Source organism: Puma concolor, chromosome C1, assembly GCF_028749965.1.
Source record: "Puma concolor isolate L17-30 chromosome C1, mPumCon1.1.hap2, whole genome shotgun sequence".
NCBI lineage: Eukaryota > Metazoa > Chordata > Mammalia > Carnivora > Felidae > Puma > Puma concolor.
Window position 1 is genome coordinate 1,613,316 of NC_141674.1, and position 19,137 is coordinate 1,632,452.

The 19,137-nt window shown below is 65.0% G+C and overlaps 1 protein-coding gene and 1 long non-coding RNA gene across 6 annotated transcripts in view; one reads left to right on the top strand and one right to left on the bottom strand.

The window, feature by feature from the left end:
- Positions 1–3,264: 3,264 nt before the first annotated feature.
- Positions 3,265–12,606, bottom strand: LOC147577720 (uncharacterized). The gene is made up of 2 exons (XR_015254382.1): positions 11,827–12,606; positions 3,265–4,915 (listed from the first exon to the last, which is right to left on the bottom strand). It is a non-coding gene; the product is annotated as an uncharacterized LOC147577720 (long non-coding RNA).
- A 759-nt stretch (positions 12,607–13,365) lies between these two features.
- The window catches only part of PRDM16 (PR/SET domain 16), a 312,652-nt gene continuing 306,880 nt past the window's right edge, over positions 13,366–19,137 (top strand). For all 5 annotated transcript variants that reach the window (XM_086715463.1, XM_086715467.1, XM_086715465.1 and 2 more), the window contains exon 1: positions 13,366–13,657. In XM_086715463.1, the coding sequence (XP_086571589.1) occupies positions 13,621–13,657 (37 nt within the window). In that variant the 5' untranslated portion in view covers positions 13,366–13,620. The remainder of the gene's footprint in view (positions 13,658–19,137) is intronic.

The window sequence follows — 19,137 nt, forward strand, 5'->3', positions numbered from 1 at the left end:
GCTCCAGGGGACTCACAGGTCAGGACCCAGAAAACCTCAGAGCCTGTGGAGCCCACACGGTGTTAAACCCGGATCTAAAGTGGACACAGCCTTTCTAATATAAGCGCACAAAAACTAAAAGGACAAAATGAAATAAAAAAATGGCCACAAAAGACTCCGGGTGAAGACAGCAGATTAAACACACCTATCGTCCCCACTCTGCAACGCCCACTCCAACAACATAAAAAAGGAGACTTTAAAAGACATCTACCCATGGGAGTGGTGAGGACAGGGCAGGGCAGGGCAGCGGCAAGTCTCTGAAGACCCCCTTGCAGAGGGACCCATGGCACCTGGCTCATGGACGAGAGGGAGAGACGTCCCCGGACCGAGAGAGGGAAGGTGGGCACCTACAGGATTAATTTCATTTGACTTCATTTCACTTCACTTCACTTCACTTCACTTCACTTCATTTCATTTCTATTTTACAGACAGAGACAGGCAGCATGAGCCGGGGAAAGGGACAGAGACGGAGGGAGAGAGAATCTTAAACAGGCTGCACACTCAGCACAGAGCCCGACACAGGACTTGATCCCACGACCTTGGGATCATGAGCTGAGCCGAAATCGAGAGTCGGACGCTCAACCCACTGAGCCACCCAGGTGCCCGGCTTTCACCGGATTTAATACAAAGAGCGCCCCAAACCCAGGATTGGCCATAAAAGCAAGCTTGAGACTTGGGGGGCAGGAACGGCTGTGGGCGGGAGGGCCGGCTGAGAGGGAGAGGATTCCTGGACGGGCTCCTCCCTCCCCTCCCCAGGTTGGCAACAGTCCAAAGGCCTCTGCCCCGGCACACAGGCAGCCGTGACCCGCCACCCGACTGCAGACACCCCAACTTGGCTCCCAGAGTACCGGCTGGCCCCCCCTCAGCCCCTGGAGAACTTGCCTGGGCATCAGACCCGTCCCTAAAGACGCTGACATCGAGTGCTGCCAGGATCACCCCACTATGAGCGCCAAGGGTGACGAGCCCCTCCCTTACCTCCATCTTCCAACCAGCTCTGTGCCCCCCGCTTCAGATCAGAGCAGTGACGGAAGATGAACTCGCAGAGACTAAAACGACTAGAACAAAGCCAGCTGGAGGACACACAGACCACGTGGACAGAAGAAAACTTCTTACTGTCCTTCGGATTCCAAGAACAAAGAGCGGAGGTAACAGAAGGCAGAAAATCCGCAACGAGGGATTTCACGGAAATTCCCCAGAACTGAGAGACACAAGCTCCCAGTTTGAAAGAAGCCCCCTTGGAGGAGAGCAGACACGCCCCAGCGCCCCGACATCCCAGCACCCCAGAGACCCAGCACCCCAACATAACATTGCCCCAGCGCCCCAGAGCCCCAGCACCCTAATATGCAAGCACCCCAGAGCCCCAGTGCCCCAACATCCCAGCACCCCAACATCCCAGCACTCCAGTGCCCTAACATCCCAGCACCCCAGAGCCCCAATGCCCCAACAGCCCAGAACCCCAGCGCCCTAACATCCTAGTGCCCCAATGCCCCAATGTCCCAATATCCCAGTGCCCCAACATCCCAGCACCCTAAAGCCTCAGCACCCCAACATCCCAGTGCCCCAGCACCCCAATGTCCCAGTACCCCAGCACTCCAGCGCCCCAGCGCCCCAACAGCCCAGCACCCCAGCGCCCCAACAGTCCAGCGCCCCAGAGCCCCAACACCCCAGCGCCCCAGAGCCCCAGCACCCCAACATCCCAGCACCCCAATGTCCCAGTATCCCAGCACTCCAGAGCCCCAGCACCCCAACATCCCAGCGCCCCAGCGCCCCAGCACACATTGGTCTGATGCTCCACCCAGTGGGACACTTGGGACAAAGAGAAGGTTCTATGAGATTCCCAGAAAGAAAAAGCACGTTGTACCCAAAGCACAAGGGGAAAGAGTGTCCTCACTTTTCCACAGCGCCTCCGGAAGCAAGAAGATAATCTTACAATTCTGGATGACGAGCATCTCCAAGCTCGAATTCCACGCCCGGCCAGGCTTTCACTCTTGTGGAGGAAGAATGAAGGATTTTCAGACATGTAGGTCCTAAAAGATGTACCTCCCAGTCTATCGGGAGTTCCTAGAGGATGTGCCCCAGAAAAATGAGAACATAGGGGCGCCCGGGTGGCTCAGTCGGTTGAGCGTCAGACTTTGGCTCAGGTCATGATCTCACGGTCCGTGAGTTCGAGCCCCTGTCGGGCTCTGTGCTGACAGCTCAGAGCCTGGAGCCTGCTTCCCATTCTGTGTCTCCCTCTAGCTCCACCCCTCTCCCGTTCATGCTCTGTCTCTCTCTCTCCCTCTCTCAAAAATAAATAAACATTAAAAAATTTTTTTTTAATTTTTTTAAACGTTTATTTTTGAGACAGAGAGAGACACAGCATGAACGGGGGAGGGTCAGAGAGAGGGAGACACAGAATCCGATACAGGCTCCAGGCTCTGAGCCATCAGCCCAGAGCCCGACGCGGGGCTCGAACTCACGGACCGCGAGATCGTGACCTGGCTGAAGTCGGACGCTTAACCGACTGCGCCACCCAGGCGCCCCTCTCTTCACCACTTTAAGGTCCCTTGTGATTACATTGAGCCCACAGACTAATACAGGACAACCAACCTTGAGAAAGGGAGAAAGGGAGACTGATTAAAAGTCTTAACCCCATCTGTAGCCTTGACCTGCACCGCCTCGCCCCTGCCCCCCGCGTCCCCGAACTGATCTCCTCCCTCCATCCTTGTGTTCCAGCCATTTTGACCACTTGTGCCTCAGGGCCTCAGCACTGGCTGTTCCCTCTGCCCAAATGCTGTTCCCTAGACACTCACAGTGTTCCCTTCTGACTCTCTCGTGTCTTGGCTCGTCTCCTCATTTCCCTCCTTGATTATCCTCCAAGTCGCACAGAGACTTTGAACCTGCTGGGCAGGGTCTCAGCCTGCTTCTGCTGCCTTCCTCATGGGAACACGAGGTCCACGGCGAGGACACCTTTTACCTGTTTCGGTCACGGCTACATCTACGGGCCTCTGGACACACCAGCACACACTAGGCGAGCGGTGAATGTGGGCTGCTTGAATTAACAGAAGGGCCGGGGCCGTGAGTGGTCAGCTTTATTTCCCCCCGGCTTCCAACTGAGGGTCTTAAGACTCGGGTCTGGCTCGTCCCTTGAGACCTTCACCCGCGCGCGACGCCACTGCCTTTCCTTCCGCAGCTTGGCGACCGGCAACCTGTTCTCTGTTTCTACAGATTTGCCTATTCTGGAGACTTCGTATAATATGTTTATTTATTTATTTTGAGGGGTGGGTGGGAAGAGGGGTGGAGAGAGAGAGAGAGGGACAGGGAGAGGGAGAGGGAGAGGGAGAAGGAGAGGGAGAATCCCAAGCAGGCTCCGTGCCGTCAGCACCGATCCCGACACAGGGCTCGATCTCCCGAACCGTGAGATCATGACCTGAGCCCAAATCGAGAGTCAGATGCTTAACCGACTGACCCACCCGGGCGCCCCTCTGGGCACATCATATAGAGTCGTAGGACCCGTGGCTTTTTGCGACTGGCTTCTCGTGCCGCGCATCACGTCTGCAAGGTTCATCGTGTCATAGCTACGTCAGTGCCCTTTTCAGTGGCCAAACGATAATCCGTGGTGTGGACGGATCACGCCTCCCCTGCCCTTTTATGGTGATTTTAATGCGTCTCGCTCATTTTCGTGCTGAACGGACGCTGCAGCTCGACTCTGCACCTGTGTTGGGTGAAGACGCTGTAAACTGAGGCAAGGAGATGCTTAACACAAAATGCCGGGTAGGGGTTCCCTCGGGGCTGGTGGGAAGGAGACAGACTGAGGGGAGGGGGCCGCACAGCCAGCCCCGAGGAAAGGGGCCGTGGCTTTAGGCTTCACCGAGGTGCCTGGCCAGCGCTCGCGGATCCCTTCACGGGGAGCACACCCCCGTCACCCGCCCTGCCTGCTGTGTGCTCGGTCCCGAATTTAATAAGGGTTTCGAGATGGGCGCGGAGGTTTGAAACGTGCACGCTCAGCGGTGACTTTGCAAAATAACGGATGTATTGAGATCCAGTCCACACAGCGTAACATTTACCGTCTTACAGCGAACGGTGTGATAGCATTGAGTACAGCCAGCTGGTTCCAGAACACGGTCCTCACCCAGCAGAAGGAGACCCACGTCCGTCAACAGTCACCCCCCCCCCACTCCTCCCCCAGCCCGTCAGCCACCCCTCCACCTTCTGTCTCTGAGGACTTTCCTGTCCTAGACACTTCTTGTAAATGGACCCAGACAACACGTGGCCTCGTGACTAGTTTCTTTCACCGAGAATAATGTTTCCGAGGTCACACGCGTTGTGGCACGGGTCAGGACTTTGTCCCTTCTCGTGGCCAAATGCGCCACATCTCCTGGGCGCCTTCCCGGTGATTTTCCGGTTCCTCGTTCATTTCAAGGGGATGACGCCGCAGCCAGCGTCACCGTCGGCTCCGGAAGGACCCAAAGGGCCTTCACCTTCCGCTGGGCGCTGCACACGTTTCTTCTGGACGCGTTCACGGCCTTTCAACCTCAGAACCTATGGTTCCAAAGCAAAGCTTCCGAGCAGTCTGTGGAGTTGGAACTGTTTCCGCCCTCTGGACCCGGTCGTGCCGGGCTGACCCAGGTAGGACCTTTCCGGCGTCCCGGGCCGAGCCCGAGGCCGGGCCCTGGTCTTGCGGAAAGGGCGCCCGCACGAGGAGGAAAGCACCCAACGCTGATCTGACGGGGGAGGCGGCCTTCAGCGGATGACGTCACTCGGAGAACACGAGTCTCGCTTCGTGTGATTTATTTACGTGAAGAAATCCACGTACGATGCGGAGTTTTCAATGGCTCTGTCTAAGTGATAGTTTTTCCTTTCTTCGTGAGAGTTGGAAGATGGTAAACAGCTCCAGCTGTAAAAATTCAAGGCAGAGGTGAAGCCAAGGTGGTTATTACACAGAAGGGCTGAGGGGGGAGGGGGGTTTGGCCCTTCCACCCTCTGAAACGAAAATTACTCTCTGCCACAATGTGCCACGAACAATTACCCGCTGTTTATTAATTAGCCTCTGTTAAAAGCACCGCCTTTCCACGAGAAACTGCTCCTTCTCTAATGTGAACACTGGCCCATTCGTGTTTATTAGAACAACTATGTCCCATGTGGTCCAGGCTCAGCGAGGACTCCACTGACACATATGTTTTTTGAACGACACATTTTACGATTGGAAATATCTCCGCGGAGGCCCAGATACAGAGCATGACTAGTCAGCCCCACGCGGAGTCCCCAAAGCCACCGGCTGGGGTGCGGGACCTGGCCCGCAGGGGCCGCCGCGGAACGGCCCCAGGGGCGGGTGTTGGGAAGGAAAGGGGGACCCCGACTCCCCAGTGGGAACTGGACTCTGGGGAAACACGTACCACAAACGGCTCCGTCTCTCGGGACGCCCACAAATAAATGCCTTGGCCACCGCCAGGAGCAGGCGGGTGACCGTCGTGCCAGCGCGCCCTCTGGGGCTCACATCCCGGGCACCACAAGGAATCCCAGAAAGGGTCCCAGACAGAGACCCCTCTGTAAGCAGCGCCTCTCACGCGCCCACCCTGGCGACCAGCACCGTAGGGCTCGGCGGTCAGGCAGATGAACCCCGCTCTCCTGCCCCTCTGACGAGCCCCTGTGCCTCCCAGCGCGGGTCTCCCGTCCGTAAGGTGCAAACAATTGCAGTTCCTGCGCGTTGTCGCGAGGGTCACACGGCGGCCTGGCCCAGGAGCCCCGGCACCGCCCGCGCTCTGTCACGGCAAGCCAGGGACCGCCATGGGGCCAGTTTCTCTCTTGCCGCCGTCACCCCCTGCCCCCATCATCCCGCGGAGCCCCCCCCCCCCCCACCTCGAGCAAGCTGGCTTCCTTTTCCACACACGATGCAGCAGGGGATCGGGTGCTTGTTCACTGCCGTGTCCCTGTCATATGGGCCCGGCATTGGCGGCCTGTGCGAGTCGGGACAGGTGCAGGACAGGGCACGCGGCCTCCGGCACTCAGAATGGGTGACGTCTGGTAAGGTTGCCCCTCGTCCCCTTGGGCCTCTGGACCGAAATCAGATCTCAGAGCCACTTTCTTCGCACTCGGTGCTTTTCGTTCATTCGCGACCCGTTCTTTCACTCACTGAGCCCCACGCGAGCTGGAGATAACCCTGGGGCTTTGTTGAGCCGCCCCGGAGGCTGCAGGGGCAAACAGCACCTGGTAAGTTCCAGGAGCACCCCGCCTTCTGGGGGCCTCTGGCCACGTCAGCGAATGAACGAATGAGTGAGCGAGTGAATGCTAGGTCTGCAGCTTGGTCCCAGAGCCTTGGCCTCACGGAGGGCAGGGGTGCACCCGTGAGAAGACCAGGGCAGGTCCGGGGCCAGAGGGCGGGGCCTGACTCTGGGAGCCCATTGAGACCTGGGGATTTCGTGCGCCCCGAGCCTCCCAGGAGCCCTGGCCTGGCCCACTCGCCCTCCGGGTCCGGCCAGCCAGTGAGCAGCTCCTCTCCATGACTCCAGCTCAGAGTCCCTAATGACAGACCTGAGAGGTCAGGGGGCGCATAGATCCCTGCTGATGACAGCTGCCACCACCCAGAGGGGCCAGTGGGGTCTGCGTGCAGCTCTCTCCACAATACCCCTGGCTCGGTGGCCCCCAAATTACACATTAGGAAACTGGGGTGCCCAGGAAACTGGGGGACAGACTCAGGGTCCCAGAGGGAGTGGGGTCTGACTCGGCCAAGGCTCTTCCTGCCTTCACCCTCCACTGGACTCTCTCGGCTCCCTTCACCCTACACTTCTGCTGTTCTGGAGGGGTGGGGGCGGGGGTCTGTCCCATGAATGGGGAGCCACTCAAGGCCAGGACCCTGCCCCAGGCCAGGGGGGTCTGTGGACTTGCCTGGGCTGCAGGGGGCATGGGGCTGGCCCCCTTCCTTCATGGGAGCTCCCTCCAGAAGGCAGGAGGCAAGGACAGGGGTGGGGTGGGATGCAGGGGGAGGGTGGGGGGGGGGTCGGGGAGTGGAGCTGGACAGCAGCAGGCCCTGTGCTTCAGGCACCAGAGCGGAGACAGGCATGGGTCCTGCTCCCTTCCAGAGCCCCGCGTCAGGGCACCAGCACCCGGGGCAAGGGCAGGAGGCTCTGTCCTGGGAGGGAGGACTCATGACTGATTCCATCCACCTCCCGGGTCCTCAGCAGGGGAGGTCAACTTTTGCCTTCCCCAGAGGCGGTCCTGGTCTCCACCAGCCACCCCCTCCCGCCCCCATTATGGGTTTAGAAGTAGCAAAGGGGTGTAGGGGAGGGAGTGTCCCCCTGAGCATTTCTCGGTCACCCCAGTTCCCCTCCCCAGCAGTCCTGCCCAGAGCAGTGCGTGGTCTGGAAGTTTGGCTCAGGCCATGCCCCCTCCCCTTGGTTCCCCAGCCCCAGCCCCTCGGACACCACTCAGCCGGGAAGAGCACCGCAGGGACACGCCCTAAGGGTCCCGCCCCGACGCGCCTGCCGGGACCCTCCAGCTCTGGCCGCACCGGATCTCCCCAGCACCCGCAGCGAGGGGAGGAGGAGGGAGGGGGGGCGTAGTCCCCCTTGGGAACCGAGCAGGGACTCGGGCCCCTGTCGCCGGTCTCCGCTCCCTGGCAGCCCCAGGACCCTCCCTCTGCGGGGCCTGGGGTGCTGGTGGTACCACCAGACGAGCTGGACCCTGGCGTGTTAAGCCTCCTTGCACCCTGGCCCCGAGGAACCCGAGAGAACGGTCGGGCGAGCAAAACCCAGGCAGGGGCAGAGAGGAGACTCCGGCCGCCGAGCTGGGCCTTCACACCACCTGCACGGAGCCTCGGGGAGGGCAGTTCTGGGACGCGGCTGGGGACGCACAAGGCAGGACCGGCCAGAGTTGCTCGAGGGCAACCCGGGGCTCCTGGGCACCAGCTCTGAGCCTCCTGGCGCAAACGCGCCCCAAGGGGTGGGCTGCGTGCGCAAGCCCCGCCTGGGGGCTCCATCCATCAGTTCTCCAACCTGCCCCACATAAACCTGTGGGAGGGGCCCAGGATTTGGCCCCACTTCACAAATGGGGAAACTGAGGCGGGAAGAAGCAACCCATCGCAGCTTTTCCAAGGTTACAGCTCTGGTGTGTCGAGCCCGCAGGAGCAAAGGCGACATTTGGTTTCCAAACTAAGAGGGTCCTTGTTGTGGGGGCGGGGACCACAGCGGAGAGGACGGAGAGGACGGTGCTTTGCAAGCCGACAGGTGAAGGGGCGCAAGCTGACCTGGGGAGTCTGCTCAGTTATCCGGCCGCTGCGTCACTGTCCTTGCCTTTGGGGCTTTGGGGGAAGCGGAGGGCGGGCGGGCGGGCGCCCACCCAGAGGTTCCCGGGGTTCCGCCTCCGGGAAAACGACTCGGCTCGCGGTTTTCGTTGCTCCCCGGGCCCTGCTGGAGCTCGGCCGGAACCGGGAGCAAGAGGAGGCGGCGGCGTCCACGCGGGCAGCGTTCTGCGGAACCACCGCGCCACCTCCGCCGCGCGGAGCTCTGGGCGCTGCTGGGCGCGGGCGCTCGGTGGAACGAAGCTGCTCCCGGCGCGCAGGCGGGCGGCCCCGGGGGTGAGCGCGGCGCCAAGTCCCCGCTCCAAGCGGCGCGGGGTGAGCGCAGGGCTCGGGATCGGCGCGAACCCGCAACCACATTCGTTGGCGGATTTTGAAAGGTCTGGGATGGAGAGAAACGGCGAGGAAGCCGATTCCGTTTGTGGCTCGCGCGGCGGTAGCCGGAGTCCGCGCGCAGCTGCGGGAGCCTGGCCGCTCACCCGCCGCTCGGCCGGGCCCCCTGTGCGCGCCGCGGAGGAAGCCGCATCTGGGGGCTTCCTGCGCTCCCTGGAGAGAGCCCGTTTGGGCCAGGGGTCCTGGGACCGAACTCCGCCCCAGGGAGCTCAGCTGGGGAGTTTAGGCCCACAGCTGCAATCTCTTGCATGAAAAACAAAACAAAACAAGACGAATTTCTGATTACGCCCTGCAAATGCGCAGACGCCTGCGCCTGTGCCCCTGAGGGATAGTTGTCCCAGCCAGGGCAGCGAAATCTCCGGGGACCCTCCCAAGAGGCTGCCCGACCGCAAGGGACCCAGTCCTCCTGCCTCGGGAGGAAGTAGGCTTCCAAATACCTGGGGTTTGTTGCAAATCGAGTACATGGCTCACATTCCTGGGAAGCGCTGGCGGCCAGCGCCCCAACACAGTCAGGACCCAGTCCAGAGAAGGGGCCGCCTGTGCGCTGGGAGACCTGCGCTGAGAGCCGCGTAGGGAACAGCCTTGCCACTCCAAGGGTGAACTTGCTGGGCCAGAGATCAGGGCCTGTGTCCTCTGTCCCCTAAAGTGAGCCGGCTCACAGCTGGTTTTCCCTGGCCTTGGGGTGGGATGAAGGGCAAAAGGGGGCCTGAAACATTAACCCCAGAGTTTTGGGAGGCTCCTGTGGCCCTGGCCGGAGCTGAGGCACCAGGAGGAGGACAAACACCACGGAGGCTGTGCCCCACAGCCCCAGCATCCTAGACCAAAGGCTCCAGCTAGCTCTGGGCCCTGCACTGGACGGGCTTCTGCGTTGGGTCTCCACTGAGTCCCCTGCTGGGTGCCACCTCCGTTTTCTCTAGAGTGGGAATCAAACCAGATGGTCCTCCAGCATCCCAGTGGTCTCCAAGCCTTCTGCTGCTCAAGTCTGGGAGACGTCTCCACCCCATGTGGGGCAGGAGGATGTGCCCAGAGAGGGAGACCCTCATCTCAGCCTGATCCAGTGTTCCCGTGATGGGGGTGGGGCAAGGACTGGTGGTCTGGACCCTTCGGGGGCAGTTCCGTATGTAAACTGAGGGAGACGTGCTTTTATTCTGTTAAGCGACTCCGAGCTTTTCTGAGCAGGAACTGGAGGTCAAAACCTGACCGGGAATCCAATTGAGCCCCGAAGGCTGAGTGCCTGAAAGCCCAGGGCCAAGTTTCAGGAGCGCAGAGAGAAACAGGGAGGGGGGAAGCAGTGAGAATCGAGGCCCATCCACCTGCCCGGTCCTGCCTCCCAGCCCCAGTGGGGCTCCCTGGGGCCCCGAGGGCCTGGGCGGGTGGCTGGGTGCCGGCTAGGAGGCCAGGGCCCTGCACTCCAGATGCACACACATCACAACGCAGAGCTCTCCGGCAGTCGGGCCTTAAGAGCCAGCACGAAGCACGGGTCCTAGCCAAGCAAAGGGACCCTCTAGTCGAGGACAGAGTGAACCCTGGGAGCACGCGAGAGGCACTCCTGGGCTTCTCGGGGCATCCCGGAGTTGGGGACCCCCCTGCTCGCTGCTTACGACAGCACTGAGGACTGGCTTGCTCACCCTCTCAAATCGGGCCCTTTCCTGAAAGAGTGCATCTGATCCTGGGTTTCCAGCTACACCCCCCTGCTTGTTGGAAAGGCCCCGGTGGGCAGAGCTCCTGGCTAAAGCCGGACTTCAGGCTGTGGCAAAGACTGGCGGGAAAAGTCCTCTATCAAGGACCCTGGACCCCAGCAACAAAGCCGGGTTCTGAAGGGTGTATCCCTGTAGCCCACAGGTCACCAGCCTCTGACCATTGGGCCCCTTGGCCCACGGCCGAAGCCCGCGTTACAGTGCGTGTCCCCTGTGCCCGGCCTCGGTCACGGGAGTCCCTGACGCTTGGCTTGGCTTGCCTTGAAAACTGCCCTCCGACTGTTTAGTGTCCACAACATGAAAACTGCCCCTCTTCTAGTGGCCCCCGCCGGCCCATACCTGTTCCCCCACGTCCCCAAACGTCTGCAGGGCAGGGCTAGGATCTGGCCTGGCCTCTGAGCCCCCCTTCTTCGCCCTTTCTCTCTGCAGGACTCTACAAAGCCTGACCTGTTCTCGGTTCTAAATCTGGCCACGCGGGGGCAGGGCCCGGCCAGGCCAGGGCCATGGCCTTGAGGATGGTCGGCCCAGGCAGAACCGTTGGGGGATGGGAGCCAGCGCTCTGCACCAGGGGGTGCCAGCAGCTAGGCTCTCTCCTGGCCATTCCTGACCCCTACTTCCTTCTCCCCAGGAAGGCCCTGAGCTGCGGCCCCCACCCCCACCCCCAGCCCAGGGCCCTGGAGGAGGGCAGGGAAGAGGCAGCTCATGCCCTCCTTCCCCAGACCCTGGAAGGGGTAACAGCCCCAGAGTCGAGAGAGCATCATGGCCCAGAAGATTTTAATCACCTTCTGAGCTGAGCTAGATGGCCAGAGTGAGCTGGGGTGCCCCAAGAAGAAGGCTGGGCCTTCCTAACCTTGGAGCCTGCTGGCCACCTCCAGGGCAGGGGAAAAGGAGGCCTGAGCTGCACTGGGGGTGGGGGGTGGAGGTGGGGGGAAGAACTGCAGGTGAGAGTGCTTCGCGGGCCTCGGCACCAACTTTGCAAGGGGGCTCCAGGCGTGGGGAAAGGGGGTCCTGGGGTGCTGAGGTCTGAGGGTGACCTTGTGTCCTCTTTGGCCAGTGGCACCAGACAGGTCAGGTCCATGGGCTGGAGCCGCCTCGGCCGGGTTATAGAATAGCTCCCAGCCCTGGGCTCCAGGTGCCCTCCTTCCGCTCCGGGTGACCCCCTACCCTGGGACTGAAGTGGGCTAGGAGCCTGCTAGGGGCTGCGGCAAGGCCCCAGTCCCCCATGGGGACCACCCATCATGATCCCAGAGCCTGGCAGCCAGGCCAGGGACCCCCCCCCCCCCCGGCCCCAGCAGTTCTCCACCCAGCCCGTGGGGACAGAGAGAGTGTGGGGTGGGGGCGACAGGCCCTGGGACGGACTGCAGGCAAGGGGACCCGGCCGCCGGTGAGCTCCCCGCGGCGCCCGCCGAGAGGGGCAACACTCACCTGTGGCCGGAAACAGCAAAGGCTGCCTTCAGCGAGAAACAGAGCAGGGAAGAGAGTGCCTTCTCTGCCTGGGGCAGCAAGCGGGGCTCGAGACGGGGCACCCCGAAGCCCGGGGAGCTCGGTGGGCGTTGGAATTCAGACAGGGAGGCAGCTGTGGGCCGCGGGGGCGCAGAGGCCCAGCTCATCCCCGCCTCTGCCCCTGCCAAGCCCTGCTCCGTTGAGCTCGCCCGCCCGGGGTGGCACGGGCCACCGGAGGGCCTCTGCTAGGACCCCAGGGTCTCCGTGTTAGCTGTTCCACCGCGGCGAGTTCACCTCTCTTCCGTGAGGCTCGGAACGCAGGTCTCGGCGGAGGCGCCCCCGGCCTCGCTGCACAACAAATGGGGAGCGGCTGGGCGAGAGCCCACCCGCCGCAGCGGAGACCCGCATCCGAGGCTCGGCCTCTGCCCTGCTCGGGCGGACTCTGGGACGGCTCCCGGGGCAGCCTGGCAGAGCTCCCGCCCGAGGAAGGGCCGGGGTCAGCGCCTCCTTTCCCCCCCACGCCCCCACCCCCATTTCATTCTCGAATCCCAGACACCCTCGAATGAGGAGTTCTCACTGTCCCCACCAGGCCCCTGGCCCGGACATCCCGCCCGGCCCTCCGCGTCGGAGGGCCGCCCGGCCGGCCGCTCCCTGCCACCTGCTCCGCCGGCCTTTCCCTCCCGCGACGCACCTGGGCCGCGAGAGGCCCCTTCCCCGAAGGTGGCCCGGCCTGGGGTGGGGGGCGGGGGTCGCGCCGCCGGGTACTCACCTGGGGCCGGCGGGGGCGGGAGTGCGCGGGCGCGCCCCTAGGGTGGCGAGGTCCGGGGCGCCCCGGGGTTCGGACGGCTGCCCCCGCGCTGCGTCCCCGGTGACCGGCGCGCTGCTCTCGGCGGCTCCGTGCGGACCGAGGGCGGCGGGTCCGAGTTTCAGCCGCCCGCCGGGGCTGCGGCGGAGCGCGGAGCGGGCGGCGCCGCCGCTGTTGTTTTCGAGCCGCGAAGCCCGGAGCGGCGGCGCTCGGGTGGGGGGCGGAGGGGAGGGGCGGGAGCCGGGCAGGCCCGAGGGGGGCGCGGGGCCCGGAGGGGGCTTCGGAGGAGCCGGGTTCGGCGCGCGGGGCCCGGACACCCCCTCGGGAGACGGCGGGCCGGGCCGGGGGACCGCGGGGACAGGAGCGGGCTGGGGCGGCAGCGAACGCGAGTCTCTTTAATCGGTAATAAAATGCAACAAAACGAAGCAACCCAGCCAGACCCGCGTCCGAACTCTCGGCGCGCGCGGCCCCCGTTCTAGGAAGTGGCGGCGCGGACGCGGCCCGGGCCGGGGCGGGAGCAGCCGCGCGACGCGGCGCAGGGGAAGGGTGGGGGGGGGGGAGTAGTCACCTCGCCTCCGGGGCCACCTGGGTCCTTTTAAAGTGTCCGGGGTGCGGGCCCCGGGCGGGAGCGCCGTGCACAGAATGTTTTCTTAAAGGGCCAGTTCCGAGCTGCGCCGAAAAGGGAGGGGGGGGAGAGGGGGCGGGGGGGGGGGAGAGATAAGTGAGTTGAAGACCGGGAAGGCCGAGGAGAGCCCCCCAATCCCGCGCCGAGGCGGCGGCGGCGACGGCGGCGCGACGATGAGGATGATGAATACATTGCAAAGTTTTTTTGGCCCCGGCGAGGGGTGTCAGATTGAGTGCTCTGTGCGCATGTGCGAAGGTGTCCAAACTGACAATGCTGCGGAGATGAAGATAGTGTGTAGCCGCTTCTGGACTCGAGGAGGAGGAGAGAGATTCCGCGAGCCGGCACCATGCGATCCAAGGCGAGGGCGAGGAAGCTGGCCAAAAGTAAGTCTCCCGCGCTCGGCCGCGCCGCGCCGCCGGGTCCGGGCCGCGGGGCCGGGGCGCCCGGGCCAGGGGTGCGCGTCGGGGCGCGGCCGGCGCGCCCTGGGCTCCCGGCCCTCCGATCGGCCGCGCGGCCCCGGGGGCTGCTCCGCCTCCCGCGCTCCGGGGCGGCCGGGCTCGGCGCAGAGGCTCGGGGCGCCCGGGCCGCGCGCTCCCCGAAGGCGCCGGCCCCCTCCTCGCGAACCCCCTCCCCCCCCCACCCCCAGTGTCAGGCGCTCGGGCCCGGGAACCCGAGGCGCGCGGTGGGGGCCGGGGAGGGGGGCGGAGGGGGAGGGCTGGGGGTGGAGGGGAGCGAAAAGCGAAAGTTAGCGAAAAGTTGACGAAAGGGTAGAGCAACTTTTTCCTCCTCGCTCGCTCTCTCCCTCTCTCTCTCGGAGTGGCTCTCAGTCCTGGTCAAATCATATTCCGGGCTTTTGAAATAGTGGGCGCTAGAGCACCGCCTTTGGCGTCCGCCAGCTGGGCGCAGAGGAGGGAGACCCCGAGCCGGGGAGGGGGCGGAGGAGGGGGCGCGGGGCCGGCGTCCACCCCGCTTCGCGGGCGCAGGGGCAGGGGTGGCGGCGGCGGGACAGCCGCGGCCACTTGGGGAGCAAAATGGAGACTCTTTCCTGGGCTTGGAGCTGCGGTCGGGAAGTTTATTCCCGACTGGTGCCCCCGCGCGGGGGGCGGGCGCTCCTCCGTGGCCCGGGCAGCCCCGGCGCGGGTGCCTCCGGCAGGAGGGTCCCCACCCGGCCGCCTTCCGACCCGCTGCTGCCGCCGCCCTCGGCCCCGCTCGGCCACCCGCCCCCCCCTCCCCTCTCCTCTCCTCTCCCCAGCCCCCCTGCCCCTGGTCGCCCGGCACAGCCTCGAGGCCCGGCGGGGACACGGCTGCCCCCGGCGACGCTGCCCGGTCCCCGGTCTTACTTTCTCTTTCGCTCCGTCTCGGGCCGAGCCCCAGGCTCCGCGCGCCCAGCCCGCCGCCGGCCGGGTCCTCGCCGCCGGCCCGGTGCGCCCGGCCGCCCGCCCCGCCGCGCCCCCCGCGCTCCGGCCGCCGGCACCTTCGGCCGAGAGGCCCGCGGGCCCGGGATCGCGGCCCCGGGCGGAGGGCAGGTGGGAGCGGCGGCGCGGCGGGGCGGGCGAGCGCGGCTCCCGAAGCCCGGCCGAGGCCCGGCTGCAGCGAAGCGGCGAGCGCCGCGCGGAGAGGACCCGGCGCCGCCTGCTCCCGCCGCCCCCTCCTCCGCCGGCCGCCCGCCCACCCGCGGCAGGGGCGCCCGGCCCGCTCCCCCTCGGGATCCCCGCCCGGCCACCAGGTCGTCCAGCGCGCTGCTCTCCGGCCTGACCCGGGCCCGACCCGGCCCGGCCCAGGCCGAGCCTCACCGCACGGCAGCTGAGCCCCTGAGCACGAGCCTTGGTGGGCCAGAAACTGCCCACACTCTTCGCGAGAAGTTCTGCTCCGTCGACTGGGGCGGCCCGGCTCCCCAGGACTGCGCCCCGGCGGCCCGGCCGGAGGCCAGGCACCCGCCGCCCGCCAGGGGGAAAAGCAGCTCCCGGCTTCTGCCGGGCGCCCCTGGGGTCCCCCCGGGGGCTGTGCGGGGCTCCTCCTCGAGGCTCCCCTTTCCAGCCGGTCTCCCCTGCCCCGCGCTCAGAGCCTGGGCCTCCTCCGCCTCCTGTGATCTCTGGCCCCTCTTGGTGCGAACAAGGCCCCAGTGTTTCCTGGCTGGTTGGTCCAGGGATGTGCCTGCACTACCTGTGGGCCCGTGGGCCGTGGGGTGTGGGTGTCCCCGTGCTCGTTGGGGTCTGTGCGGGCGCGCAGCGGGCTTTCTCAGAGTCTCGCCCCTGGGCTGCGAGCTGCCCCCTCGGGCTCTCGAAGGGGCCGAAGCTTTGAGCGAGAAAGTGGAAAGCGCGGCGCTCTCCCTGGGCCTTCGCCGCAAGCGAGAGGCCGGCCCAGTGCCCCCAGAGCAGCCCCGGGAACAGCCAGCGTCCCACGCCCCTGCGGGCCACCCATCTGGCCTCCAGCCCTTCTGTCAGGTGGGGAAGCCTGCACTGCCCGCTCCCCTCAGGACCCAGAACGGGTTCCTGGCAGCGTCCCGCGGCGTCCCTAGCCCTGAGGCCAGGGAACCAGACCCCAGGGTAGGGCAGAGCTCAGGTTCTCCCTTCCTGGGAGTCCTTCGTGAGGAAGAGCCCAGCACAGCGCGTGGCTCAGGCCCAGACCCAGCTGGAGCCCACACTGGGGCAGGAACTGGAAACCCCTCTCGGCCCTCCTCAGGAAGGCGGCCGAGGCAGGCACAGGGCCACCGCTGCCTGCCTGACACCGGGCCCTGGATCCGCTGAGGAATTTCATTTCACTGGACGATATTTTAAGCAGATGTGGACGTCCCTGGGGACCTGACTCCATTACCTGAATGTGAGGCAGCAGGGCAGCCCCAGGGCGGCCGACAGAATCTGCGCCCCCCCCCCCCACCTTCAGGCCACCTCCCGGCCAGGGTCGGGGGTCTGGGGGAGGAACGAGGGGTCATGGTCATCAGGCCAGCGTGCGGGGCTGGGCTGTGCCTGAGGCCACGTGGAAGGACAGCCTGGTCAGCGAGCGTCAGTCCCTGAGTCGGAGCGCGGGGGCTGCCTTAGAGGGTGCGTCTAAGGGGGGCCGTGATTTCGTTTGTGTTTCCCGGGACCCCACTCCAGGGGGCTCCCCTGCTGGGGCTGCTGGTAGCACCTTTACTGAGCTGGTAGCACCTTTGGGGCCCACGCCGGGGGCTCCGAATGGAGCTTTCCAAGGGCAGAGGCCACTGACGTGCTCACCGTCTCCTCGATGTGAGCCCAGACAGCTGCGGGCAGAGTGAGGACCAGGGGTGAGGGGGGGCGGTCCACCAGAGCGCCCTCTCGCTGGCCAGGGCACCGCTGGCCTGCGGGGAATCGCAGGCGTCCCTGCCCTACATTTAAAAATGAAATGCCTAACAAAAGCTTTGTGTTTCTGCCCCTGTTGGGAGCCAGGTGAACAGGTGGGGGTCCACCCAGCCAAGGCGCCCCCCTCCTGACCTCCTGCTAGCACAGCTGGGGGACCCCGTGCAGGGGAAGAAGCGTCCCCAGAGACTGTCCGGGCCGCCGCGGCCCCCGTTAGAGCGGCGCCTGAGACCTGATCCCCACGGGCGCGATAGACTCCTAGACCCCACGTATTCCGGGCCCGGGGTTAGTGTCCTCCGGGCGCCCGCCGCCTAGCCCCTGGGGCCGACCTGGGGGGCCCGCTGCCTCTGCCCGACGCCCAACTTGGCGCGTCTCGTCTGTGAGTTCCAGCGCCGTGCGCGTGAGGAAGGTGTGTGTGCGACACAGGGTGAGGGGAGAGCGGCTGGAGGCTGAGCCCCTTGTCCCCAGCCACAGCGGCCAGGCTCCCGCCCCGCTGGGCGCTGCCCTCCCCCCCCCTGCCCGCCAGGGGAGGTCTGCCCCTTCCACCAGTTTTCTCTCCCCGGAGCCAGGACAGCGGCCTCCTGTCTGGTCGCCTGCGAGGGCAGCAGTGCTGGGAAATGTCCGGCCGGAGTGCAGCTTGTCGCCCCGCTTCGGGCGAAAACGCGGAGGCCGCCGTGGAGGGGCGGGGTGCGGGGCTGGCGGCCAAGGCCAGGTGCCCCGCGGCAGTGCGCGCGCCGGGTGCCTTCGGGCTCCGGCTTCCACACTGGCCCTGCGGGTGTGCCTGGGCGCCCAGGCCTGTCGGGGGAGGGGGTGGGCGGAGGCCAAGTGCTGTGCGTTGAGTGACCCCCCCAGCGGGCTCCCAGGGGAAGGGCACTGGATGTGCCCCGAGGTCCCCACCAGGCCGCCCTGCAACCTCCTGGTTGGCTGCAGGTCTGGAGCAGGTGCGGGCTGGGCCTCCAACCCTCAGGCCCCATGGCCCCGAGCGCCCTGAGCTCCCCTTCTGGGCACAGCTCGGAGCTGGGGAGCCGGTCCCGAGGCCCGGTGCTGGCGGTGGGGCCAGCCAGAGGCTCCCCCCACCGGGCCCCCAGGGGGAGGCCACCAGCTCGCAGGGCGGCTGTGGGCTCTATTAGCCCCCTGTTTTATTCAATTAGGAGGCAATTAGGGATCCTTGGGGGGCTGGGGCTGGTAATTAAGGTGATGTATAATTAGAGTTTCAACAAAAATTATCCAGGATTAAAAATCTTTTGAATAATTTCGTTTAAAAATTTCAAATGGCGTTAGAGACAATTTATCAGGTTTTGAATCAAACCCGTGTAACAAGTCTTGGACGCCACAGCTCGAGCAGCGGGCGCAGGAGGACAAGGGACAGCCTGGGCGCTGTCCCCCTGCAGGAAGGAAACTTGGCGAAGGGACAGGAGACCCGGGCCTTGCCGCGCGGTACGGCGGCGGTCGCAGGCGCGAGGGCTGCAGACTGGCGCGGGCTGGCCGGGCCGCGGGGCCTTGGGGACCCCAGGCCCAGCGGATGGTTGCCGAAGTCCCCTGTCCTCCGCGCTCACAAAGTCCCGGCAAACTACCGAGCGGGGCGAACGGCGCTGCCGTCTACACAGCGCAGCCGGCTTCCTGGCGGCAGCAGCGGCCGGGGCGCGCCTCGCCCCAGCCCAGCTCGCGCGGGAGCAGCGCCCTCCTCCTCCAGGGCCGAGGTCGGGCCCGAGGGTCCCCACCTCTCAGTTTCCTGGATGGAGGAGGGCGGGCTCTGCACCTGAACTCCCTGAGTCTTGACCCTGACCCCGACGCTGTGGGGGGCAGGCCCGCGTCCCCGTCGAGGTGGCTTTGCGGATCTGGGCACGAAGTCTCAGGGAGCGCTTTAAGCGGGTGTCTGTCGGGCGTTGTGGGGAGGGGGGAGATGCTGAGATGAGCAAGCGCAGGGTGGAGGTCTGGCTTTGCGGATCCGTCAACCCTGCCTTCCCGGGATGCTTCCTCCAGCTCCGCCCCGGGTGGCCCATTGGTCCCCACCACCCGCCCTCCTCGGGCATTCGCCCCAGCACCTGCCCCGGGAGGCCCAGAAGGACCTGCGGGCCTGAGCCGATGCCCCGGTCCCTGCCGCAGCCGCAGCCTCCGGACACAGGGGAGGGTCCAGGATCCCTGAAAGGCGCTCTTGGTCCGCTTACTGGGCGTGACCCCACTTCCTCTCACTGACCCGGGGAGGAGGGATTTCGGCCTCCTGGGCACCACTTTTCGTGGTAAGAACTCCCAAACACAGAGAGGTCAACTAGCCCATTCAAAGGCACACAGCAAGTTAGGGATGAAATTGAATGCCACTTAGGCAAAGCTCCCCAAGCTTTCTTGTTTCACACCCCCTCCCCGCCCCCTTCCTTAGGGTCCTGCAGGCTGCACTTGATCCCACAGGATTTTTCTTTTTCTTTCTTTTTTTTTTTTTTTTTTTTAACTGTCTCAAGGTTTAAGCGTTCTCCCAAGGCCAGTGCTCAGCCTATAACAGGTCTGGTCTTTAACGGCAAATAGGACATCGGTGTCCTTCCCGCTTGGGAATG